General features: G+C 36.5%; 1 protein-coding gene across 2 annotated transcripts in view; it reads left to right on the top strand.

Annotated features, from left to right (window-relative positions):
* Positions 1 to 23,131, top strand: part of LOC100014747 (palmitoyltransferase ZDHHC11) — a 252,599-nt gene that overhangs the window by 80,808 nt on the left and 148,660 nt on the right. For both annotated transcript variants that reach the window (XM_016431409.2, XM_007486776.3), the window contains exon 4: positions 2,496 to 2,717. In XM_016431409.2, coding sequence (XP_016286895.1) covers positions 2,496 to 2,717 — 222 coding nt within the window. The remainder of the gene's footprint in view (positions 1 to 2,495; positions 2,718 to 23,131) is intronic.

Raw genomic sequence — 23,131 nt, forward strand, 5'->3', positions numbered from 1 at the left:
TAATGGATGGTAACCTCCCCATCCCCACCATAATATAGTTGCTCCATTAATCTCTTCTGATTATATCCATTTTAGCCCCAACAATGTCAGAGATCATGACTGCTACCCCTGCCTTCTCTGGATTAGCTGAGGTATAATATATTCTGCTCCAGCCCCTCACCTTCATTCTATATTTGTTTTTCATTTTCAGTATGTTTCTTGCCAGGTCCTAGTTTGTAATCCTTTCTGCTAACCATTTTCTTCCCATGGGTGAATTCATTTTAAGTTATACTCAAAGCCATAGTTAGTAGCTATGCATTTCCTTCTACTCCATTCCTCCTCACTTTTTAATCCCCCTCTTCCTTTCTTTCCACTTATCTCTCCTCAGAAGTGCAATTTCCTTTGACCAATGCCTCTCCGATTAAATCCCTTTCCCCCAAATCCTCCCTTATCCTCTCCTCTTTCCCTCCTAGTTTCCAAAGGTTGTTTTATTATTCCTTTTCTGTTTCCTATTCTTATTCTATCCACCTTTCTGAAGCTCCCTTCTTTGTTCCAATAATCATGCTTTCCTACTGCTTAATATGAGTTTCATTCTAAAAATCCCTCCTCTTCTTAAGAGTCCCTCCCTTCCTTCTTTCTCTCCTTTTTCTTATTCCCTTGCCCTCCTTTCTCTTGTCCAACTTTTCCTTCTCTTATGCCCTCAGTCCCCCAAGGGCAATGTGAAGATAAGCCATAATAAAACAACACAGGCTTCATCTCAGATAAAGCACTTCTCTGAGATTCTATCCCATCATCCTCATGCTTGGAAGCTCTAAACAATGCAGTCATTTTCTCAGGCTCATATCTCAGTCTACCACATACTATCAACAATCCTAGAAACTCTAAGAAGTCAAGAATTTTCCCAAATTACAAATTCCTCTAGGCCATTGATTATCATCAGTGAAGAACATGGTTTTAGTTGGTGCAGTTCATGTTCCAGATATGCTAACTGATGTAGGAACCTACTTACAATGAAGTGATGCCATAAGGGAACCAGTATCTTTAGTCAATAAATCACGGACTGATTTTTTTCTCTTCTAGGTATGAGTCAATTCCTGTTTAACAAGTTTCCTGAAGTGTAGAATTATGTGGAAGATGTTCTTTTTGGACTTTGAACTTAGTCTTGAAGGTTTTGGTTTGGAGTAATGCTGGTAGAATTCTTCCACAAACTCTAGAATTTAGGGGTTTATTGGTAGGCATTTAGGATCAGCACCAAGGCTAGGGAAAGTAGCAATGCAAATAGCAAGTGTGTCTTTCATGTGCTAAACAGTTATTATTCCTATCTTGAAGGACTTCTCCCATCCAATAATGTGGATTGCCCCTATTTCCCACCATGTCCTCTCACCAAGCAATCTTGTCCATGTAAAAGGGAGACTTATACTTTAGAATGTGCAACATCCCTCAGGTAATGTATTGTATAAACTGCCAGGATGGCTATGAAAAGAATGGATGTGAAACCCATTTTCCATGTGAAATTAGATTGTGGAATCATACATCTATAGCTAGAAAGGACCTCAGAGGCCATCTTCTATACCCCACCCATTTTAAAGATGAGGAAACTGAGGTCAAGTGAGGTTAAATTTCTTGCCAAAGGTCACACGGATATAAAAAATTCGGTCTGCTTACCAGATGGAGGCAGGGGTATAGAGTGAATGAGTCTTTACACTGAAGGCAAGGAAGATACTGGGAACCACAAAAAGAAATGAAGTGAGTAGATAGAGTGTGGAGTAGCAATATTATTGGATCAGTAAGAGTGAGTTTCTGTGGCAGTGAGGGGATAAGCCAAATTAATTCTACCTCCATATGTTTGAGATTCCCAAATATTTTATCTTGTCTAGAATGATTTGAAATGGAGTTTCTCTTTCTAACTCTTGCTGCTGATTTTTATTGGAGATATATAAAAATGCTGATCATTTATGTGCATTTATTTTGTATCCTGCAATTTTGCTAAAATTAATTATTTCTACTAACCTTTTAGTTGATTTTCTAGGATTCCATCCTTATCTTTTAGTTGCAAATGTACAGGAATACAAAAGAGGATGTTGAGGAAGAAATGGAATGGCTTAATGGGTGAAAGGCAACAGAGTTATCACTAGTTAATGGACTCCAGAATATTGTATTACAGATTGTATTTAGCCAGAACTGAAATTACTCATTTCTGCTCTTCTTTCCTGTCTCCTTTCATATAACAAAAGCAGCAACAACAATAGCTAGCTTTTGTATAGCATCTACCATTTATATGCCAGGCATTGTGCTAAGCACTTTTTCTATATTATCTCCTATGATCTTGCCAGCACCCTGGTAGGTAGGTACTATTATTATCTTCATTTTATAGTTATGGAAACTAAGGCAAACAGAAGCTACATGACTTTGCTCAAGTTAGTGTGCCTCTGAGGAGAGATCTGCTATTAATTTGCTTTAAAATGCCTCAAAATAATTTTTTTAGGATAATTAGTTCTTCCTTTCCTTTCTTGCAGATGACCTCCTGTAACAGGAGTTTAAGGCGGACAATGCCTGAGAACCTTCTAAAAAAGAGTAGACCAATTGCCCCACCCATACTTTCTCGAGTGAATGGCTGGTCTCTGCCCCTCCACTCCTTCCAGTTCATTGCTTGGACGGCCTATGTGTACATGACCATCGCAGGATTTGGATTGTTCATTCCCTTGCTGCCATATTTTTGGAGAAACATCACCTACATTGTATCCTTTTTGTCAAGAATTTCAAGTGTGGCCTACTAATATGAAAGTGTGACCTACCAATGGAGACATGAAACAGACCATATTGAAATCAGATTAGATATTCTTAGATGAGTACAGTTAACAGTAAAGAATTATGGTTTTCATTGGTTTTGGAAGGAAATTCTCTACAACTTTGGGATTTTTTTTTCAAAATTGAAAACCATATATTTATATTTTTTTACTTTTATGTCACTTTGACTTCAAAACATATATTCCTTTTTCAACTCAGTAAGAAAAAAATTGAAACAAAAAAGCAAATTAGCAAAACCAACCCACATATCAAGTTAGTTTGACATTATATTCAGTGCTCCTATACCTTTTCAAAGAAGGGAGAGACTTAATGTTTCCTCCTGCCTTCTCCAGGGCAAAGCTCATTCATAATTATACAGTGTTCAGGTTCATGTTTTTTGCTCTTTTCATTGCAATATTCATTACATATATTGTTTCCTTGATTTTGCTTCTCTCATTCTTCATCATTTAATTTATCTTTATGTGCTTCTCTGAATTCTATATATTTAATTCTTATGGAACATTAATATTCTATTTCATTCACACATCATATTTTGTTGCTTATTCCCTAATGAACAGAATCTATTTCTTTTTTTTAAATCAACTTTTTGCAAAGTACTGCTATGGATATTTTGGTATATCTGGGACATTTCTATCTTTCATGTTCTTGGGGTAGATGCCTAGCAGTAAGATCTCTGGATATGGATCATGGTTCTAGAGCTGGAAGGGGCCTTAGAGGCTATCTACAATTCCTTTATTTTACAGATGAAACTGAGGCCCAAGAAGTTTTGTTCACTTGCAAAAGAACACAATGGTAGCAAGTATTAGAGATAAAATCTGAACCCAAGTTCTCTGCTTCTAGAATCAATGTTTTTTTTTTCCTCTCTATGTCATGCTTTCATTGGAAAATATTTTAGTCACTTTTTTTTATAACATACTTTCCAGAATGGTTGAAGCATTTCATAATTCCATCCATAGAGTATTTCTTGGATTATCTTTTCACAGACCTTCTGACTTTAATGTTTTATTTTTGTTTAATCTCAGAGTATGAGATAAAACATTAAAATTGTTTTAATTTTCATTCCTCAACATTAGTGATTTTGAGCATTCTTTTACATGACTTAATGACAATTCTTTTGATAACTGTTTATGTCTTTTGATCATTGATTAATAGTTCTTGCTTTTATTTATTTATTTATATTAATTCCCCAATATCTTTGATTTAAGTCCCTTATCAGAGATATTTGATACAATTTTTTTTCCAAGAAAAGCTTCCTTTATCTTAACTGTATTAATCTTGTTCCAGCAAAAGTTTTTTTTTTCCCTTAGTTTTGTGTAATTCAAATAACTTTATTTTCTTTTTTGGATCATCTCTATACCCTTTTAAGTTAAGAATTCTTTGATTATCCATATTTAGGAAATGTGATCTTTGATATTTGGGTAACATCCATTTTTAGCTTTTTATATGGTATATAAGTCATTAGTCTATACCTAATTTTTGCCAAACTTCCCTCCAATTTTCTTGGCAGGTCACACAATAGATATTTTGTTAAACAAAATAGCAAAAATAGAGATTCTCATTCCTAATGTGTACATGAGTATACTTAATTTTTAAAAAATCCTTACCTTCTGTCTTAATATAAATTCTAAGGCAAACGAAGGGCAGGGGCTAGACAACCAAGGATAAGTGACTTGCCCAAGGTCATACAGCTAGGAAGTATCAGAGGTAAGATTTTAACTCAGGTCCTTTTGACTCCAGTTCTGATATTCTATCCACTGAGCTATCTACTTTCTCACACACACATATAGAGGAGGGCACATACAGAGAGAACATATGACCATGGAGGAATCATTCTCAACTCCTCACTATCTTTCATCCTCCATATACAATATATTGCTAAGGCCTGTTGATTTTATCTCTGTGACATCTGTCACCACCCTGGTATAAGCCTTTATCTCCTCATACCTGGACTATTACAAGAATCTGCTGGTTGGTCTGCCTGCCACAAATATCTCTTCACTTCAGTCTATCCTCCATTTGGCTGCCAAAGTGATTTTCTTAAAGGGCATTGTTTGACCATGTCACCACTCATTCAGTAAACTCCATTAGTTTACTATCATCTCTAGAATAAAAAAAAATCTCTTAATCCTTCATAACCTGCCCCTACCAATTTCTGGTTTTCTTCTCCTCCTTACAAACTCTAACACTTTCTCTGTCTCTCTGTCTCTCTGTCTCTGTCTCTGTCTCTGTCTCTCTCTTTCTCTCTCTCTCTCTCTGTCTCTCTCTGTCTCTCTCTCTCTTTCTCTCTCTCTCTCTGTCTCTCTCTCTCTCTTTCTCTCTCTCTCTCTCCCTCCCTCTCTCTCTCTCTGTCTAGTGAGAATTAGAGCCAGCACTAGCAGTAACTCTCAGTCCATGTTTCTTATTATTATACCATACTCAAACTACTACAAGCCAATTCTGGAAAATTCCAAGAACCAGGAAAGATATCTATGACCTTCCTTTGCCCTCATTCACACGCACACACACACACACACCATGTGCACCAATATTTAGATATAATTCTAACCTTGAAGGTATTCCTAAAATTTATACATTTTGAAAAAAACCATGAAAAATCGAATAGTTCTGTACTTAAATTTCCCTTCCCACTTGTTTCCTACTGCTGGGAATTGAAGGAAATTTAAGGATAGAATGGAATAGCACAGAGAATAAACCTTTGGCCTAAAATGGTCAACTGAAAAATGTTTCAAAATTTGCTCACGTCTAGGATTGGGGCTTGGAGCTACCTATAGTTCATTCAGTGTAATATAATGGGGGAAATACTTGATTTAGAATCAGAAAATATGTTGGATTTCTAGCTCTGCTACTAATTTTATTACCAGGGCAATAATGATTTACATGGCCAAATCATTTTATCTCTCTTGGTTCAATTTTCTTATTGGCAAGGAATTATATCAGTGGTATTCAAACAGTCCCCCTGCCCCTTTATTTGTTTGAATTACTTTATATTAGCAAAGTAGTTTCAAATTCAAATAGAAATGAGGGCCAGTAAATTATACATAAAGATCCCTGATAGCTGCATATTCATTTAGAAAATTATGTATTTCAATATAATATTTTTTCTTTTCCCAATTACGTGTAAAAATAATTTTTATCATCCATTTTCTAAAATTCTGAAATCCCAATTCTTTCCCTCCTTCCTTTGTCTTTTTTCAAGATTATTTTTGAGTGGGAGAGAAGATACATAAGATACATATTTTCCTTTATGTCTGAGAAACCGGAGTTGGAGTGGAAAGGGCCTGTCAGGAAGCCACCCACTATCCACGGAGAGAATAGATTCTTCTGTCAGTGCATCTAAAGCACTACACCTTGCTGACACTGGCCTGTTCAGACAGTCATTTGTCTTAAATTTGTCTTCATACACATCAGTGTTTTGTGGAGCTCCCATTCTTCCAACTTGATACTTTGCAAACTATATGTGACACCTGATCATCATACTTGTGAACCAAGTCAGAGAACACCATTTCCAATCTGTACATTAAATGTTAGCAAAGCTTAGTTTATTTCTTATCTTTTTAGATAAATATAAATAAAAGTAAAAATTTTAATATTATCTTCCTGTATCCTAATGGATTATCTTGCATACCCTCTACTATAAATACACTTCCTTTTTGGAAACCATTGTTCTAGCAAACTGAATGGAATCTCAAGAAAAGACAATAAACTATTCACAATTCAATTATTTACTATTATATCCTTTTGGTTCCTTTGCTCCTTTGTCTTATCAACACTGATGCCTTGTTAAGCCCTTACTCTTGGTTAGGCTTTCTCCATTTCTATTCACTCACACACATACCCCTATATGAAGAAGATTATTTTTCCTTTTCCTTTGGTAACATCTCCTATCTCTTCCTTCAGTTTGGTCCATTAATCACAACTTTTGTCACATCCATCACCTCTCCTTATCTACCAGCCCCTGACTTGCCTAGAAACATGCCTATATCACCCCCATCCTTTAAAAAACATTTAATTGATCTGACCATCCCCTCAAACAACCATCTTTCATACCTCATATTCATTTCACAGTCAAATTCATTAAATTCATAGAAGACAAAAAGGAATCTATAATTATTACCCCCCTTCATCTCTTCTCTCATTTTCTACCATTTGACTTCAAACCCCACTACTCAACTGGAACTGTTCTCTTCAAAGTTATGCATGGTTTCTTAACTACTTTCTCAATTGTCCTACTACATGTTTGGTTTCTCTTTCACAATTACCTTTGTTGATTCATCATCCATCTCTTGACTGCTAAGTGTGAAGATCTCCCAAGGTTCTATCCTAAAATATTTATCTTTTCTAACTTTCTTCTGGGTAATATCATCAGTATCCATGTATCATTTCTATGTATTTATACTTAGAATTTTATATATGTAATCTTGTAATCTATATATATTATCCTAATCTTCATCTTAAAATCTAGTCCCATGTAACTCATGTCTTATGTGACATTTCCATCTGGATTTCCTAAAAGCACCTCAACATATTTCACATATAACTCATTCTTTTTCTTCTAAACTCACCTCCCAACTTCTCTATGTCTGTAGAAAGTGTTACCATCTTTGAGGTTACCCAGCTTGCTCCTGGCATGAGTCATCTTCAACTTTCTTCAACTTCACTTCTCTATATTCAATCAAATTGTCAAGTCTTATTGTTTCTACCTCACAAACCTCTCTCATATCTGTCCCCTTCTCTTTACTCATGCAGCGATCTACTTATTTTGGGCTCTCGTCACTTCTTGTCTGGGAAATATCTTAAGAGTCTCCTGATTATATTTCTAGTATCTCCCCAGTCCAATTCATCATCCATATGCCAGGTAGACTAATCTTGCTAAGGTATTAGTCCTGTCATGTTATTTCCCTGCATAACAATCTTTGGAGTTTCCTTATCACCTTTAGATAAACCACAAACTCTAAAGAATTTGAAACTCACTATAATCTAGGACTCACCTACCTTTCCAAAGTTGTTTCATATCATTTCTCTTTACACATTTTACATTCCCACCAGTTTAGTCTACTAATTATTCCTTAAACACTATATTCCTTCTCTATTTTCCATGCTTTTGCACATAATTGGAATATACTCCCTTAGAGTGACTAGCTTTCTCCCAGGGCTCAATTTTGGTGCCATGAATAAAGAAAAGCATTTCTGATTTTCCTTCCCTTTCTCCTCCACTTATGAACCAGTTGGTAATGCCTTCTCAAACTCTTATTTCCTTATTTGTGTACCTGTTGTATTAACTCAAGAAAACATAAGCTCCTTGAGGGAAGGGGCTGTTTGGATTTTGGGGGTATATATTTCCATTGCCTACAATAAAAGTTGCTAAACAAATGAATGTTTAATTGAATTATCTTCCTCCTCATCCCTTCCTTTATTTGAGAAAGTACACGTTCTCAGTGAGCTAATGACTTTGACTTATTCCTTTTCTTTCATGGGCTCATATATAGACCTGTAAAGGATCTTCAAGATTATGTAATCCAATTTATTAATTTTACAGATAAGGAAAGTGAATCCAGAGAAGTAAAATAACTTGCCCAAGGTCACAAAGATAGTAAGACAACTAGGATTTGAAACATCCTACATGTCGACATACCTGTACACTCACATGCATTCAAATGCATTTACATGCATTTATACATAATCAATATATTCTTCCAAGTCACATTTTTCATTCCTCCTAGAAGCCAATGTATCAATCATTTTGAGTTAGTATGGTATGGTGAAAATCCTGACCTTGAAATGAGAAAACCAGGATTCAATTCCTGGATACAATACTTTTTCACCAGGCAAATGACTTTAGCTTTCCAGGTTTCTGTTTCCAAGAATCTACTGTGGAAATAAGAATACACTCACATTCTACTTCACAGGCCTATTTTGAAGGAAGTGGTGTATAAACTTCAAGTAATTAGGAAAATGAGAGTTTTTATTTCTAGCCATGCACATCCAAAATTAGAGCAAAAGAGCAGCTGTCTCAGAAAGGGCCAATTTAATATAATCTCCATATTCACTTTGGACCCATCCCTGGGATTCTAGAAGGAAATGATGCATGGTATGGCCAATAGCAAGCAAAGATTTAAAAATACTTATTGCTTCAAGTCACTGTACTAGACAAGAAATATAAAGATCAGTAAGACTTCATGTCTGCCTTCAAAGGTCCTACAATCTAGTAGTGGAGATGTGATGGGGATATAAAAAACCCAAGAAATGAATTTCAATATGAAAATTGCATTTGAGAGGTACAATCAGTGGTGCTACACTTTCCAGATGGAATATAAAGAACTTCAACTGTAAGGAATAAACTATTCCCTCTTCATCTTCCCCAATCTACCCCATGTGGTCTCTTGTCTACTTACTTCAGCCAACTCAGCCTTTTCTGTCCCACTAAAGGAAACTGAATCAGGCATCATAAGGTTCAGGATCAGATCTTAAAATAACACAATCTTCAACATACTGCTTAAATCATTGGCTCTTCTTATGGTTAGATGCCACTTCTGTTTTCCTAAGCTCTCAGGGACTTTTTTTAGTATGTGCTAATTATCTCCTAAAACTTCTCTTTAAGGACAGCTGATGGGTTCTCCTTTTCTGGATGAAGAAAATGAGTTGTTTCTCCTTCACATTGTACCTTCCACCTTTGAAAATGTAGCAAAAAGAGCAGGGGACTTAGAATCTGAAGAAATGAACTTGAATCCTGGCTCTGACACTTAAGAATTATTTGCCTAGACAAAATCACTTCGCCACTCTGAAAATTTATTTACTATTAAAATGAGGGCTATAATAATCTCCCTCACTACCTTCTAGAGTTGTGAGAAAAGTACTGTGGAAATCTTAAAACACTAGAGAGAAATACAAAATAGAGCATTTTTGGTTTTATTTTTTAATATGGTTTGGGATAGCAATGGGGTAAAACTGGACAGAGGGTGAAATTTATCCTCTCTAAGGCAGATCATTTACAAGATGGTGGGGTCCAGACTAGTTGTGCCCACAGGTAAAGGGTTCTTAGGCACCGTCTTGTTAGGACCTGACTCTGTATCTATGTTTTAGAACTTCCGTTGACATTGGTGCTGAGGGAGCTGGGCAGAACATCCCTACTAAGAATCAGAGGAAAGTGTTCTAGTGCTCTATGTAGAACCTGGAAGGCATTTTCTTATAGCAATGATGATGGTGGTTAACTGGAGTTGAAATAGTACTCCAGTACCCTAAACTTTTAAAGTTTAAACTTTAAACTTTTAAAGTCTGTATAGCATACTTTTGTAGATAACTAAAGGGTAATCCTTAAAGTGCCAGAACCTTAAATGTTTTGTTTTTCTTTTTCTTTTTTCCAGAAATATTTTATTTTTCCCCCAATTGCACATAGGAATATTTTCAACATTTATTTTCTCATAGTTCCAAATTCTTTCCCTCTCTATTTCCTCACTTCCCTAAGATGGTAAACAATTAGATATAGGTTATACATGTGCTATCATGCAACACATATTTCCAGAAGACAATTATCATTTTTAAAAAGCCTCAGAAAGAAAACAAAGTGAAAATCAATATGCTTCAATCTATATTCAGATTTCATCAATTATTTTTTCTGGAAGAGAATATTTTTCATTCAGTCCTTTGGAATTATCTTGAATCATTGCATTACTGAAAATAGCTAAATAATTTATCACAGTTGATCACTGTACAATATTCCTGTTACTATGTATAATGTTTTTCTACTTTAAAAATTAATTAATTAATTAGATTAATTAAAATTATTATTTAATTAATTAGTTATTTTTCCATAGTTGCATGATTCATGCTCTTTCCCTCCCCTCCTCCCTACCCCCTCCCAGAGCCAATGTACAATTCTACTGGGTTTTACATGTGTCATTGATCAAGACCTATTTCCATATTAATATTTCCACCAGGGTGATCATTTAGAGTCTACATCCCCCAATCATATCCCCATTGACCCATATGATCAAGCAGTTGTTTTTCTTCTTCACTTCTGCTCCCACAGTTCTTTCTCTGGATGTGAATAGTGCAGAACCTTAAATGTATTAATGGTTCATTGAAAGAAAACTGTTCTAAAAGGTACTATATACTTCCCTATTTTCTTGCACCAAGCTTATTAAAGAGAATTTAACCAGTTCTTGCTGACTCAGTTACCATCATGATTATCAGTCATTGGGATGTGTATTGACTGTGGCTGTGGGTTCCAATGTATGAAGGTAGATGTAGATGATTTTTAAAATAAATGACATCTAAACTTGTTTTCTTGGGGGGAAAGTACCCAGTATAATCTTTATCTTACAGTAATTTGCTTCTTACTCATAAAGATGAAGTAAAATAGAGGTTGGATGAAATTTCTTCTAAGGTCTTTTCTGTCTTTAGATTTCTATTTCATAAGAAATTACAATATGACTATTTTCTGCAGAATTAATATACAAAAGACTGAAATAGCCTTCTTCCAAATGGTTTTCTTTTTCTCCAAAAGTTCTTCTTCATTTTTCCTGACCTACTTACTCTTTTTTTGTCCAAAACAATATTTATGATTACATCACCCACACAGTGAATGACAACATCTCAGCTTACACCTACTTTTATCCCATTTGTACTTGGTTGTTGACAGAATTTGAAAGAGTGTTCCTCATTACAAGATTTTATGTTCAGGGGCAGCTAAGTTGGCTCACTGAATAGACAGCCAGGCTTAGAGACATGAGGTCTTTAGTTCAAATATGGCTTCAGATACTTCCTACCTTTGTGATGCTGAGAAAATCACTTAACCCCAGTTGTCTAGTCTTTACAACTCTTCTGCCTTAGAGCCAATACTTCATATCAATTCCAAGACAGATGGTAAGGGTTTAAAAAAAAGATTTTTTTGCTCAAAAGTAGGTCTGGTTTGGGGATGATTTATTCCAAAGCCTGCAAAGTCTTCATTAGCATGAACTATTGCAGACATAGTATCTTCCCCCACCCCATCCCCATTTTTTTCTTTTAACCTTCTTTGAATTTTTCACTGGGAACTAGTCACACAAATCAGTCTAGGGGCTCAAAATTTGGCTGATACAATCATATGGCACTGCTCAATTTCTCCAGATGACAGCCTCTACAAAGAAGAATTTGGGCAGCTGCCTCCCCTGAGCCAAAACGTGATTTAGCGTGGTAATGATCTGTCAATATTTGTGTGTATTTACCTTTTTTAGTTCATATATATACATAAGAATTTTCTCATTTAAGGTTTACAAAAACCTTGTATGTGCTCCTGTCTTTTGCCCTTTGCTTGAGTAACCATTAGAATGAGTGATGTAAGAGGAGCCTACCCAAGTCTAATTCTGTTGTCATTCTGGCATAGAACAGGCTACAATACTCTGAGAGTTTTCCACAGTACAGATCACAATGAATTCCCCCTCCCAACTGGATTGTGATGGTTGTTGTACTGCCAGCATTACACAGCACTCTGGTACTTTCATGTCTCATTAAAGTTTATAAGTTAAAAAGAAGCGTTACCATTGACCCTAAGGGCCACAGAACTTTTCATTTGACTTGCTGCTGAAACTTTCCATATCTGTTGTTTCCCCCATTAGAAATATGAGCTCCTTCTTAGAACCAATACACAGTATTGATTCTAAGGGGGGTTGTAAGGGTTTATAAAAAAAGAATGTTAGCTCCTTGAGGGCAGGTTTTACTTTTCTACATATAGTTTTGCTTAGAACAATGCTTTGCACCTAGGACATGCTTAATAAATGCTTTGTTCATAACACAGATAGCACTCTTCTTCCCTTACTTTTATTCCATGAAGGACATCATATTTAAGTAGTACAGTCCTGGTTTTTTCCAGCTTCCCCCTTCTTTGGAGTATGTTCCTTTGCTGTCACAGAACTTTAAAAAAGAGGAGTTTCCAAAGAGGAGTGGAGACCAAGGTGCTACTTCTGTGGCTCCAACAATTTTAGAAACCAGAGAGTTCTTCAAGGCTAAGTTCTGAATTGCTAGGGCTTTATAGTCTTAATAGAATATTTCAAGTAAGCTTTGGACCAGCCTAAGAACATCACCACCATTTAGAATATTGTGTTTATGAGGAAATGTCTTTTTGGTTACCATTGATTAGGGGAAGAGCTTTTGGAATCTGACCTGCTGATAAATTATGACTGTTTATAGCAGTGGATTAGAGGCCATATTCAACCACCCTATTCCCCTATCACAGTGAACACAAGATGAGTCATTATCCTGCCTTTTCTTGAGCTTTACTCTTGGTTGCTTGTAAGGAATTTATTGATTTTAATCTAAATAGTTTAAAAAATCTGAATTGGACTTTGGCTTTATGAAAATCATGGGCAGCCAGGTAGCATAGTGGATAGAATGCCATACCTGGAGTCAGGAAGATTTATTTTCCTGATTTCCAATTTGGTCTCAGCTTACTAGCTATGTGACTCTGAACAAGTCACAACTTTTCTTGCCTTTGTTTCCTTATCTATAAAACGAGCTGAAGAAGAAAATGCCAGTCTCTTTACCAAGAAAACCCAAATAGGGTCATGAAGAGTTGGACACAACTGAAAAACAACTTAACAAAAACTATGAAAACCATGCTGTTGTTACCATGAACAACTCGAAGCATGTATAGTCTCCTGGGCAATTAGGAGAATACCGTGTATTCCAAAAAAATTAGTGCAAGTTTAAGCTATCAAAGGTATTCACAAACTGTAGAGGAAGGCTTTTCCTGTTGCTAATACAGTAGAGGCACTTTGATCAAGTGAATGGCACTCTGGCCAGAATTATAGCCCTAAATGTAATTATTAACTGTTCTGCATCGCTGCCCATTGATCTGATTTACACACACACACACACACACACACACACACACACACACACGCATGCACAAAAATACACATATACATATACACACATGAATTTATAAGTGTATATGTATATGTTCTATGATTCTTCAGTAATGTGACAAGGATAATAATAGCTTATGGTATCTTAGAGTTGGACAGGACCTTGGAAAGCATTTCATCCAATTTCTTACCCAGTGCAAATATCCTCTCTAAAATATCACATACTCTTCTTGAATATATCCAGAACAGTGACTTCATGGCTTCATGATGCAGTCTAGTCCAGTGATGGATAATTCTTAAATGGAGGTGAATTCTTCTCTCTATTGAGCTGAATCCTGCCCTCCAGAATACTGCAGGATAAGTTAATTCCATCTCCCTTGGCTATCAAGTCTCTTCTTGTTCTACTTTTACATAATGAGAGCAGGCTAATAATCATTGGTAGTGGTTGTTGTTTTTTTAACCCCTTATCTTCTCTCCTAGTGTCAATTATGTGTATTGGTTCCAAGGCAGAAGAGCAGTAAGGGCTAGGCAATGGGAGTTAAGTGACTTGCCCCAGGCCATACAGGTAGGAAGTGACTGAGGCCAAATTTGAGCCCAGGACCTCCCGTCTCTGGGCTTGACTCTGCTTGACTCTCACTCCTGAACACCTAGCTGTCCCTAGTTTAAATAATCATTATGATAAATCTGGTTTAACCACATTTTGACACTTGAGAGGCAATTGACTCACCACATTGTAATTTTTACTAGTCAGATATATTTGCAAGATGCCATGACAACTGGATATATGTATCATTCCACATACATATATCCCTCCTACCTTGCTATTTCTGTCACTCCTGGAAGAGCCCTTAATTCTTCTCCTTCTCCCATTTTTAACTCCCATTGTCCCCGAGAGTAAACAACCCAACTGCTCTCATGGCAGCGCTCTTGTAGCTACAATGGACGTAAAATATACTCAGGATCAATAAGCTAGGTCTAGGTACTCATTCTACAAACATTTAATTGCCTATCAGTTAATCAAGCAATCGATATGCATTAAGGCAATTAAGCATTGCCTATACTCAAAACCCTCTGCAAGGGTAGAGATTAAGGTGATAAATAAGGGGCATTCTTTGCCTTCAACATTTGCTAGAATTAGACCATCACTAGAATTAGGCAGTTAATTCCGGTGTTATGCTTGATAGAGTTCTGGAGTTGGAGTCAGGAAGACCTGATTCATATCTAACTTAAGATACTGGCTATGCAGCCCCAAGAAAATCACTTAATTTCTTTGCCTCAGACTCTATCAATAAAATGAGGGATAATAATAGTACCTACCTCACACTGTCACTGTGAGAATCAAATGAGATGTTTATGTTAAAACCTTAAAGCTTTATATGAATGCTTTCTATCATCTTCATTATTATCATTTTCATCATGGCTATTATTATCATTATTAATTGAATTATAATTCTCTTTTATACAGCCTTCTACTATCCATTTAACAGGGAGAGGGAGTATACCAACCTTCCTTCCTTAGATTATTCTGTAATAAGGAACCATGATAGAATAAATCTCATAGAATCCAGTTTGGATGTTAAGAATCTGGAGAGAAACAAGATGTGGTCACTAAGGCAGAACAACTAAGGCACAGGGAAAGCAAGGAATTCCAACTAGGCCTACCTAACTCTGGTCCTGGATCCTCACCTCTTAAAGGAAAAGGAATCAGCATATACTGAGTCCCATAGAGCATAGTCTTGCTGTTAATAAAATATTGGTCATCAAGTGCCTCTGATTCCAAGGCATTTTTTAGGCACCAAAGATGTTAAGGTGTATTGAATATAATTCCTGCCCTCAATTAGCTCATAGTTTAAGTAAGGACATAGAATATACTCATCAAAAAATAAATAACATCACTCGGATTATATGATAAATGTAGAAATGGTGGTATAGAAAATAAGAGCTTCTGAGAAATAAAAGTTACTAAGACTACAGAAGAGGGACTCATGGAAGAGTTAGGCTCTATGTGGTAATGGAATATATACTGGACTTGGGGGTAAAGACTTTGGTTTAAATCCCAAATCTAATGATAGAAGACCATGTGGTACAGTAGAAAGAGCACTGACTGGAATCAGGTTTTGGATTCAAAGCATAACACAGGTGGTTATAACCTATTAGATGGCCTCTGAGGTCTCTTTCTGCTCAAAAAATATGTTCATAATTATTTGTTTTGTATTCTTGGAAAGAACTCGCTTCTCTGAGATGTCTTCTTTGTCTATAAGATAGGGGGTGAGGATGATGATGTTAATGATGATGATCAAGAGTTATGTTTCCTATCTCATAGAACTGCTCTGATGGAAGCATTTTATAACCTTAAAATGCTATTTAAATGCAAAAAATATTTTGGGGTTTTGGTTTTTTAACTTGAGCTGTATCTTTGTGCTTCTGGGAGGGCCTCAATAGAGTGTTAAGATTATCATCCCAGAGGTAATCACAGGAAAACAGTTCACATGTGTTTCCTCTTATCTTTAGCTCTGCCTATAGTGTTAGTGACCTTGTAAAACTCCATGACAAGAAGAATTCTAGCAAAACCCCTACACATGCACCTCTATGCTGATGTCCTGCTTGTATTTTCTTGTGGTAGAGAAAGATGAGTGGCAACATCCAAGAACTGACCAGAAAGGAGTCAGTGCAGGGCAGGGGGACTCAGTAATATTGTTGTAATTAGCCACATGAAGGGCAATATGGTACAGTGCATGAAGTATTGGATTTAGTCGGAGGAGCTGAGTTTGAATCTAAACCTTCACATTTCCAATTTGTCTAACCCGAGGCAAGACATATCTTCACTCTTGGTCTCTATAACCCCATTTGCAAAATGAGGCATTTGGACTAGACTGCTAAGCTCCCTTTCAACTCTAATCTATGCTCCTATACTATAGAATGTAAGCTCCTTGAGAATGGGGATTTCTTCCTTCCCTCTATTCCTTCCTTCCTTCCTTCCTTCCTTCCTTCCTTCCTTCCTTCCTTCCTTCCTTCCTTCCTTCCTTCCTTCCTTCCTTCCTTCCTTCCTTCCTTCCTTCCTTCCTTCCTTTTTCTCTCCTTCCCTCCCAATCTTCCTGTCTTCCTCTTTCTTTCTTTCTTTCTTTCTTTCTTTCTTTCTTTCTTTCTTTCTTTCTTTCTTTCTTTCTTTCTTTCTTTCTTTCTTTCTTTCTTTCTTTCTTTCTTTCTTTCTTTCTTTCTTTCTTTCTTTCTTTCTTTCTTTCTTTCTTTCTTTCTTTCTTTCTTTCTTTCTTTCTTTCTTTCTTTCTTTCTTTCTTTCTTTCTTTCTTTCTCTTTCCCCACACCTGGCGCAAAAGAGATATTTAATAAATCCTTGGTGATTGACTGTGGCAACAAAACAAAAACCAACTCCATGGCAGCCTGGAATGAAACCAATTTTGTCAAATGAATGCAAGCATTTCTCTTACTGTTGCATCATCTACAACATGCCATCTTCAGCCCACAGTTAACAATGAAGGTTGATTCTTGATATTATTTTGGCCGCTAGAGGGCTCCAGTATTGTTCCAGAAGGAAGAATGGCCTGCTCATTGCTAGGGCGGAATTGCGTGCAGCAAAGTACATAGAGTAAGTTTAAGAAGTTTAAGAAGTTCCCTTTTCTCTTACTTGAGAAGACCTAGAATGCAAGAAAGAAAGGCCAAAGAGCTATTTGTCCTGGAAAGAAAATCAAGGCAAGTGTACCCAAGGATTTCTCCCCAAAGGCTTTGGCTGGAAATAGGATTGAAAAGAGAGCACCAGTGAAAAGAAGTCTTTCATCTAGAAGGTTAAAAGCAAGTTCCCTACACCCAAAAAGGGCCTGAATGAAATTCCATTGGAGAGCAATTGCCCAGTGTGGTTCCCAACTCCCCATTGAGTTTGGTCCTTTGGGGAGACCAGTGGGCTCTCAACAACTGTACTCAATCTTGTCAGTGTTCAGTATTTATTTTCTCTTCCAAAGTGAAAACAGGCATGGTTGCTTGACAATAAAATGCACTGGGTAGAAGAGAAGCTAATATCTGATGTAATTTTACTTTGTCTGTAGAAATCACCTCCCCTACAAGATCATTGCATTATGGCCTTAGGCAAACAGTGAACTTGGCAGCAACTGTTCAGAAATGCATGGTGAGCAGAGAAGAGAGCTAATTTTTTCAGTAACACACTACAGCTTTGAACCTAATGAGGACATTTTTACAGAACTTGCCCTGAAGTGATTTGATAAGACTTTAATTTACCATTTTCAACTTTCAATGGGAACATTGGCTGTGGGCTTGTTTTTTCTTCTTCCCTTCTTCCTCTGAAATAGGACAGGGGAAAAGGTTACCAGTGTTACGAAAGGGAGTGTATCAATAGACGGGTAATTTATTCACTATTTGTTTACTAAACACAGATTGTTGCTAGGATGTGCTATGGTGCTGGCTACCATTCTCATAACAGTGCAGTCACTGAAACTTTTGAAGCCCCAGAAAGAAGCTCCATTTCTTCTTGGAATGAAAATCAGGGAGACTGGTTGCAGGGTGGCTTAGTTCATTTGCTCTGCAGGATGTGCCTTGGTTAAATATAAGATATTAACTAAGATCATATAGAATCTGAGAGTAAAACCACCATTAGGACTTATTATGCTTATTTAAAAATTTATTTGATTATTCCGTGGCATTGTCAGTACTTGTATTCTTAATAAATGATAGTGGAATGAATGCTGAAATTAGCAGATGACTGAATTTATAAGTAATTTTTAGGCAAGAGATAATGAGTCAAAAAGAGGAGGTGCCCTCTATGCATGAGTTGCATACAGTAAGTAGGATTGACAGTTTTACTTGCCAAGCACATGCTCTATTGTTTAAAGAAATGTTGTGATATGCAGACAGGATGGAGACAAGGATCTATATTAAAACAATTTTTTAAAAATCTCTTTCCTTCTTCCTCTTTCCCCATCCAGACCTTCCCTCTCTCAGTTTCTTTATCTGTAAAATAAGAACATGAGTCTAAATGACCTCCATACTCTGTTCCTGCTCTATATTGAAATTAGTTTCATGCTTGTTCAGTTGTGTCCAACTTCAGGACCCTATTTGAGATTTTCTTGGCAAAGACCTTGGAGTGGTTTGCCATTTCCTTCTTCAGGTCATTTTATAGATGAGGAAACTGAGTCAAACAGACCAAAGTGATTTACCCAATGTGCTACATGGCTAGGAAGTGGCTAAGGGCAGTCACAAGACCTAGCACTCTATCCATTGCATCACCTAGCTGTCCGTAGTTTTAAACACTACTATGTAAAATGAGTATAATAATATTTGTACCACCATATATCATATAAGATAAGTACTTTATAAATCTCAAAGTGCTACTGAAACATAAATTATCAGCATTATATGATTGAAGTTACTCTCTCTTTCCAAAAAAGAAGGTAGAACAGGATTTTGAATATTCCAGGAAGTTTATATTTGTATTTTTAGATGGCATCTACAGGGCATGATTAAGAAAGAAAAAAGGGAAAGAAGCATTTGTTTAGTGTTTTACAGAAGTTATTTATTTGATACTTACAACAACTTTGGGAGATAGGTACTATTATTATTCTTATTTTATTGATGAGGAAACTGAGGCAAGCAGAGGTTAAATGAATTGCCCAAGATTACCCACCTAGTAAGGATCTGAGACTAGATCAGAAACTAGATTTTCCTGACTGCAAGATGAGCACTCTATCTACCCCCCTGTACCACCTACCTGAAAGTCTAGAGATTTTTACTGGGTTAGTTGATTATATATACCTAATTCCAAGCGGACACAAAAGTTGACATTTGGATCTTCTTTCTGCAGAGATTTTTGGGGAAAGTCAAAGCATCCATATTACCTCAATACATATTTTCAACATTAAATCAGTGAAAAGGAGCAGCATTATATTTATTTATCAAAAATAAATATAAATCTCTACCAGGACAGTAGTCCCAGAACCAAAGTCAAGTGATCAACTGATTGTACATTTCAGGAGTATCCTAAGCCCCCAACAAGTTTTGGGTTTGTTTGTTTGTTTTTAATGTTCAACAATATCCTATAAATATCTGTCCCATCTTCCCATGCTGAGAATACCATGCTATTATAACATGTGATGTCAAGGTATTTGAATCTTACTTCTGAAGCAAGTAAATCAGGGATAGCTCAGTGGAAGTAAACAGTGCCTGCCATATGTCCTGCACCCCCCCCCCCATATCTGTTTATACAACCTTCACTAGATTTTCCTGTACCTAAAGGATGGGTTTTAGATAATTCCCTCTTGTCACAGTCTCCCTTCCCAAACTCTTCTAATCTTTGTTTTGAGGAGTGGTACCTCCCATGTGGTCTGGTTCGAGTGGTGATGTTTCCCTTGGAGTTGAATTCTACTTTAAAACAATAAAGAAAGGGTACCCCAGTCCAGGGTGCACACAATGGGATTTCCTGCACTGGTCAAGCAAACACACCTTCTCATTGTACTGCTCTGTCCCATTAGTGAGTGTTAGTTCTCTTTAGAATATTGTTAATTGCTTCCTTGGTAACCAACCAAAACACAGTGTGGTTGCAGCCATTGTCAGAGTTCCATGGGGAGTCTTGGCTATTTTCTAACCTACTAAACATTGCAATGGGAATGTGGGCTGAATACCGGACAGTATCATTTGGACGACTGAACTGGTAGAAGGATATGTTTTGAATTCTTTTCATGTCAGAAGAGAAATGTCATGGAATATGTCCTGCAGACCTGAATGGAGGACCTGACTTTCCCCTTGGCTTGGCTCTGTAAGGGAGTTCTTGGATCCTAAATGAATTCTGGTACTCAGGGGTCTGAAGGTAGTAATTCCTCACTCTGATGAAGTGCAGGGCTACACAACGAAGGAAAAGTTTTCCATTTGTTAAAACTCTTTCCACTCTGCACACTTTGATTTCGTGGGCTAACAAGAGGAGAGAGTAATTGAGAAAGTGGATGCTCTCATCTTTCTCTATGCATTGGTCTTACTCGTTTTTCTTTCCATGTTAGTATATTTGATCCATAAGCAGGCCAGACAAATCCCCTTGAGGCAATTTCCCCCCCCCCCAAAGTCCTGCTCCCACCCCCACCCCTAAAGGAAGAAAAACTGTAAGTGACCATAAGAGAGCAGGCAAAGGTTTGAATTCTGAGATAGTTCAGTCTTCCACATGCATTATAATTAGCATTTAATCCAGAACCACCTCTACCCTAAGTTTTTCCAACAGATCATTTGTGCCATTTATGTCTGATGTGTTAATATCTTCAGAATTTGTATTGGTCTAATTAGTTACAGTCACACATCATACTTGTCTCTAGCATTGTGATGTCATTTGTCTTTGAAAATGAAGGATAATCAAGAATTAGCATTTTCTCATTCATGCAACAGCTATTTCTCGTGTTGTGACTCTATAAAAAGGATCCTTCTGCTCAAAAATAATCAGTGGCTCCCTACTGCTTCATAAATTCAAGGTTTCCACAATCCAGCGCATGCCTTACCTTTCTATGCTAACTTCAGAGACTTCCTTCCTGTCACAGACTATAGATGTGTTCAACTGTTACTATTCTCTAACTTCTGTACTCTCATGTGTTCATGCCTTTGCTCAGGCAATTGCTCTTTACATCTGGCCTACACTCCATCCTCTACTTCATCTGTTCAATTACCTCTTCTTTAGATCCCAACTAACTCACTTTTTACTTCACCCTAAAAAACTTCCTTAATCATCCCCATTGTTAACAAACTTTGACTCTCGAACCTTGCACAGCATTTTGCTTTGGAACTCTTTGATCCATTTGTTGCATAATATTCTAGATTATAACTGTGTTTTGATTCTTTAAAATGGGTAACACAGGTCCATAGGCTGCTTTCAAGCTCCTGCTTTAAAGTAGGGAATGTTTTGCAGAAGGTGAAGATGAATAGGACCTTCTAGATAGAGTGAATAGCAAAAGCACTGCTATAGAGGAGGAATAACATGGTGAGCTCAGAGAATACACTGGCTTAGTTTCACTGAAGTAGAGAGAGTGCTTGGGTATTTATACAATGGTTTGAGAAGATTTGCTTTCAGGTAGCCATGGATGGATGGAGCATGTCTTCTGAAAATCAGAATGTGACTCACGGAATGATTTTTGTGAAACTCTCCAGTTTCTGCCAACCACTTTCAAGCAAAGATAAATGTGGTCACCTTTATCCTATCTTATTAGCATTGGATAAATGTCAGAGACAGTTTCATTAACAGGACTGAGGGACACAGAGGTTCAGACTCACATGTTGGGAGCTAACTATCCTTACTTAGAAGCTAGGTTCAAGAAAAGAGCCACTTCTAGTATCAGTATTAGGTCTATTTCCCAAGGTGATCATGGAAAAACGAAAAGAACCTCTCTGTTCTAAAATATTTGTAGTAGCTCTTTTGTGGCGGCAAAGAACTGGAAAGTGATGGGATGCCCAGCAATTGCAGAATGGCTAAACAAGTTGTGGAATATGATTGTGATAGAATATAGAATATTATTTCACTGTAAGAAATGATGAGCAGGTTAATTTTAAAAAGAATATGGAAAGACATACATGAAATTATGAAGTGTGAAATAAGCAGAACCAAGAGAACATGATGTTCAAAAACAGAAACATTGTTTAAAGAATGATTTCTGTATATCTACTTCCAATGAAAGAAGTGATAAATAGAAGCAAGCAAGACATAGTTTTATACATGCATCTATCTTTTTGTTCAATGATATATTTAGTGGGTGGAAGGAAAGGAAGGAAGGAGTTCCCTGGGAATTTTCACTAAGAAACAATTTAAAAAAATATATTTTTAAAGAGCCACTTTGGTGGATGGTTCACATAAAATCATTGCTATTACTTATTGTCTCCAACTTCCATATATTTTCTGGCCTACAATTTGCATTAAATTCACAGAAGAGCTCAATTCAGAACCCACTAAGTCAACCATAAGGATATAGTTTCCCCAAAACAATGTTTGTTGAGTCAAAGTCATGGTGTGCCCATTGATTATCAAAAACATTATTAGGTCAGTGAGACACAGAATGTCAGAGCTGGTAGAAAACCTATAGATCATCTGGAAGAGTGATATAGGTGAAAAGCAAACCATCAATTAACATTTTAAATGACCTACTGGATGCTGGGGATGCAAAGACAAATATGAAATAGCCCCTAGTCTGAAGGAACTTATAATTTAGCTAAGGAAGATGATATGTAAAGAAATGACATGTAAGCAAATTTTAATAACATAATTAATAATTATAACAAATAATATAGCATTATATATTATATACTAGTAATATTAATATATTAAACATGTATAGTGGAACTACAAAGAAAAGCAAAAGTCAGTCTCTACTCTCTAGGAATTAATAGTTTAATGGAGGGAGACAATGTACAAGAAATGTGTACAAACAAGCTAGATAGAAGATAAACCTATGTAATGATTTGGAGAAAGGTATTACTACTTTGGAAGGGCAGGGAGAATAGAAGTGTTGGCAAAG

This window comes from Monodelphis domestica, chromosome 3, assembly GCF_027887165.1.
Source record: "Monodelphis domestica isolate mMonDom1 chromosome 3, mMonDom1.pri, whole genome shotgun sequence".
Taxonomy (NCBI): Eukaryota; Metazoa; Chordata; class Mammalia; order Didelphimorphia; family Didelphidae; genus Monodelphis; species Monodelphis domestica.